Genomic DNA, 3,420 nt, shown 5'->3' on the forward strand with positions numbered 1-3,420 from the left:
TACGACCCAAGCAAGGTGGCTCCAACACGCAAGGCATGCTAGCCGGACACCACCTTCGAATAAGTATTTTTTTTACAAATAACTGTTAGTAGCTAGCTTGCTATACTTAGGCAAGTTCTGATAACATACAGTAATAAAAGTAACTAATTTATGCAATTTCAAATATTTGGAGACATAAAATACACGTGAAGTACTTAAACTGTCTAAGGTATTTTAGGTTTTATTCTCCATATAAAAGGCAGCGCGAAAAATAAAATCAACATTGAGTCTACTGGGAGCGTTTTAGTAAATTCATAACCATGCTTGTGCCCGTTGTCCTGGTGACGGTTTTCCTTGCCAGCAGCACGGTCTTGGCTGCATATAACAAACCATTCTACGACGTGGAAGACGCTGAGAGCCTGTTCAAGGACTTTGTCAAAGAGCACAAGAAAGTATACAACCGAAGAGAATATTTTGAAAGGCTTGAGATTTTCAAGGAAACCTTAAAAGACATAAATGAGAGAAATACCATGTTTCCTGATACTGTATTTGCAGTAAACCATTTTGCTGATCTCAAGCCTCATGAGCTGCAACACTACCTTGGTTTCAAACCCTCGAATGGAACAATAAGGAAAGTGAAAATCCCCATTACGTCACATCCTATCCCTGAAGAATTTGACTGGAGAGAACACCATGTGGTTTCACACGTTAAGGCCCAGGAAATGTGTGGTAGCTGCTTTATCTTCAGTGCTATTGGTAAGGTTCCTTTATAGGTTTAACTCGTTTATCGTGCATGATGTATTTTCTATGACAAGGTCATCTTTCTTCTTAATCCTTCATCATCATCATCGTCATCATCATTATCATCATCATCATCATCATCATCATCATCATCATCATCATCATCATCATCATCATCATCTTCATCATCATCATATCAGCCAGAGGACCTCCACTGCTGGACATAGGCCTCCCCCAAAGAGTGCCACAATGACTGGCCATACCATCTTCCACCGAAACTTTCTTGGGTCTTATAACCCTTATCACATCGTTATTAATATTTTCTTTAGATAGTTCATTATGCTTTCTGAACATATTGATAGACAGATACATATGAATAGAACGTTTAAATATAAGTAATAAATTGTCAAAATTATAAAACTGTTTTAATATATTCACAGGCAATATTGAAGGACAGTACGCCATTAAACATGGCAAATGCTTAGCCCTATCCGAAGGACAGGCTCTTGATTGTCTCGATTGTGGAACGTGCTCCGGAGGGTCGCCGGCTGATGTTATGGGGTACGCTTGATGATGACACTCAAGATCTCTAGAACGGTTCTGGCTGAGGCTTCCAAAACTTCGTTTTCTATGATGCGTTAATCAGTGAACGTGATGCGGTCTATAGAAAACTGGAGGTTTGGACGCCTCAGGCCAGACCCAGATCTTTAAACTTGGTTCATCCGTTACTCGTCATTCACAGAGGTGTCTTTTACTAACTTTTTACTATGTCGAACTCATTAATCTAAGTAAGTAGCAAACTACTTTATAATATAATTTTCACTACACCAACTGGTAAAGTAAAGACTCTCTTGATTGTTCAAACACTGATAGCAAAGTTGTATTTTATTCATATGTGAGGCAAAGTAATGAAATGCAAATTATAAGTTGTTTTCATATGTTTGCTGGTAGAATTGACTTTTAAATAATGATTTTGAATGATAAATATTTAATAACATTCATTTGTATTTGATTTGGTTTGATTTTGTTTGATATCTTACAGTAAATATTTTCTTCGGGTTGGTGTGGTGAAAAGTTTTGTGTTTCACTCGGGGCAAATTTTGTTTAACCCTCGTGCTTTGAAACCCTCGAAACGCTCAAGATTCCAATTTTGGAATCTTTCGCTAGCTCGGATTGCTCGGGTATCAATATTAGCACGAGCGGTTAAACAACAACTTTGTCCCTTTTAAAACAAATAACTATTTCATTAGAAATCACACAAGTGCTTTTTCATAGTCTCTTCCGATACCTTCAACGACTACTTACGTCATCTTTGCCAATTTCAGCGAATTAGTTAAAAAGAATTTAGAAACAGAAGAACACTATCCGTATCACGCACGTAAAAGAGTCTGTAAAGAGGACCCACTTAAAGGAGTTGTACAGATGACAGGAGAAATCTTACAGTTAGATGTTGATAAAGAAATGGATTTGAGGGCTTATCTGGTACACTTCGGACCTCTGTCAATTGGTATGTACCTCATATCTTATCTGTAAAGTAATGAGGGCATGTTGAATTTTATAACAAAATCTAGTTATAATAAATACTAAGTAGTATATGGAAATTGTCAAAAACACGAGACAACGTTTCAAAGAAAATACACATGGAAATTATAAAAAAAAAGACAAAGTTGCAAAAAAAAATTGAAATTCTTGAATAGAGCAAAGTCAGAGAGTTTTATTTGATTATAAACGTTAAGTTTTTATAAAAAAAATCGTTTTTAAGTGTTCCGTGAACAAAGTTTTGTACGGAACATTAAGAATGAGTTAAATTCAAATGTGACGTGTTAATGTTTTTTTTGCTTCAGGTGTAAACTCCAAAGACTTTTTTCATTATAATGGCGGTATATTAGAACCTAGTAAGTGCAAAGGTTTACTGGGGGACCATGCTGTGCTCTTGGTGGGATTTGGACAAGGTTTGTGAGGATTTAATAGTTTAGGTAGATGTCGCTCGGGTCCCCTTGACCCATATGGTGGAAAGATTTGCTGGCTATGGATGAGGTCTTGGTGGCTCAGATAGCAGAGCGCTGGAGTATCGATCCAGAGGTCGTGAGTTCAAGTCTCACCCAATAAAGAATCCAATAAAATAATATGTCAGAAAAATAATAATATTAAGTAATTGAAAATGTGTAAGTGAAATGAAATACTCCATAGTTTAATATAATATATTAAGAGTAAATATAAGAGCGATTACAGCGGCAGTTAAGCCTCAGGGGGCTTTGTTCGCTGTCATAATTTTTTGAATGTAAATATTTTGTGTTAATAAATAAATGAAAAAAAAAAAACAAATCAAGTATCCATTTGCGATACGTTACGTATGTATTTTATTATGCATATTTTAAAAGTTTTAGCGCTTATTTCAGGAACCTGTTTTTTACTACTACGCCATACATTTTTTATGCAAGAAACAAATGAGGTTTTTATAATATTTCCTATGTGATGTAGGTACTTCATTCATATCTAAAAACAGACTATAGTATCTCTCTATCCATAAATTATTAAAACCTTTTTTTTTGCAGAAAACGGCAAATCGTTCTGGATAATCAAAAACTCATGGGGTGCGGATTGGGGCGAAAAAGGCTACCTGAGACTTACAAGAGAAGGCAATGCATGTGATATTTTCGTCCAAGTCTTAACAACCTCCGTATTTTAATGCAAATACTC

The 3,420-nt window shown here is 35.8% G+C and overlaps 1 protein-coding gene across 1 annotated transcript; it reads left to right on the plus strand.

Annotated features, from left to right (window-relative positions):
* The first annotated feature begins 247 nt into the window (after positions 1-247).
* Positions 248-3,420, plus strand: LOC134649808 (uncharacterized). The gene is made up of 5 exons (XM_063504636.1): positions 248-735; positions 1,161-1,281; positions 2,046-2,227; positions 2,565-2,672; positions 3,276-3,420. Exons 1-5 carry the CDS (start codon positions 300-302, stop codon positions 3,407-3,409), a joined length of 981 nt encoding a protein of 326 aa, XP_063360706.1. The 5' UTR covers positions 248-299; the 3' UTR covers positions 3,410-3,420.

The sequence above is a fragment of the Cydia amplana genome, chromosome 7, assembly GCF_948474715.1.
Source record: "Cydia amplana chromosome 7, ilCydAmpl1.1, whole genome shotgun sequence".
Taxonomy (NCBI): Eukaryota; Metazoa; Arthropoda; class Insecta; order Lepidoptera; family Tortricidae; genus Cydia; species Cydia amplana.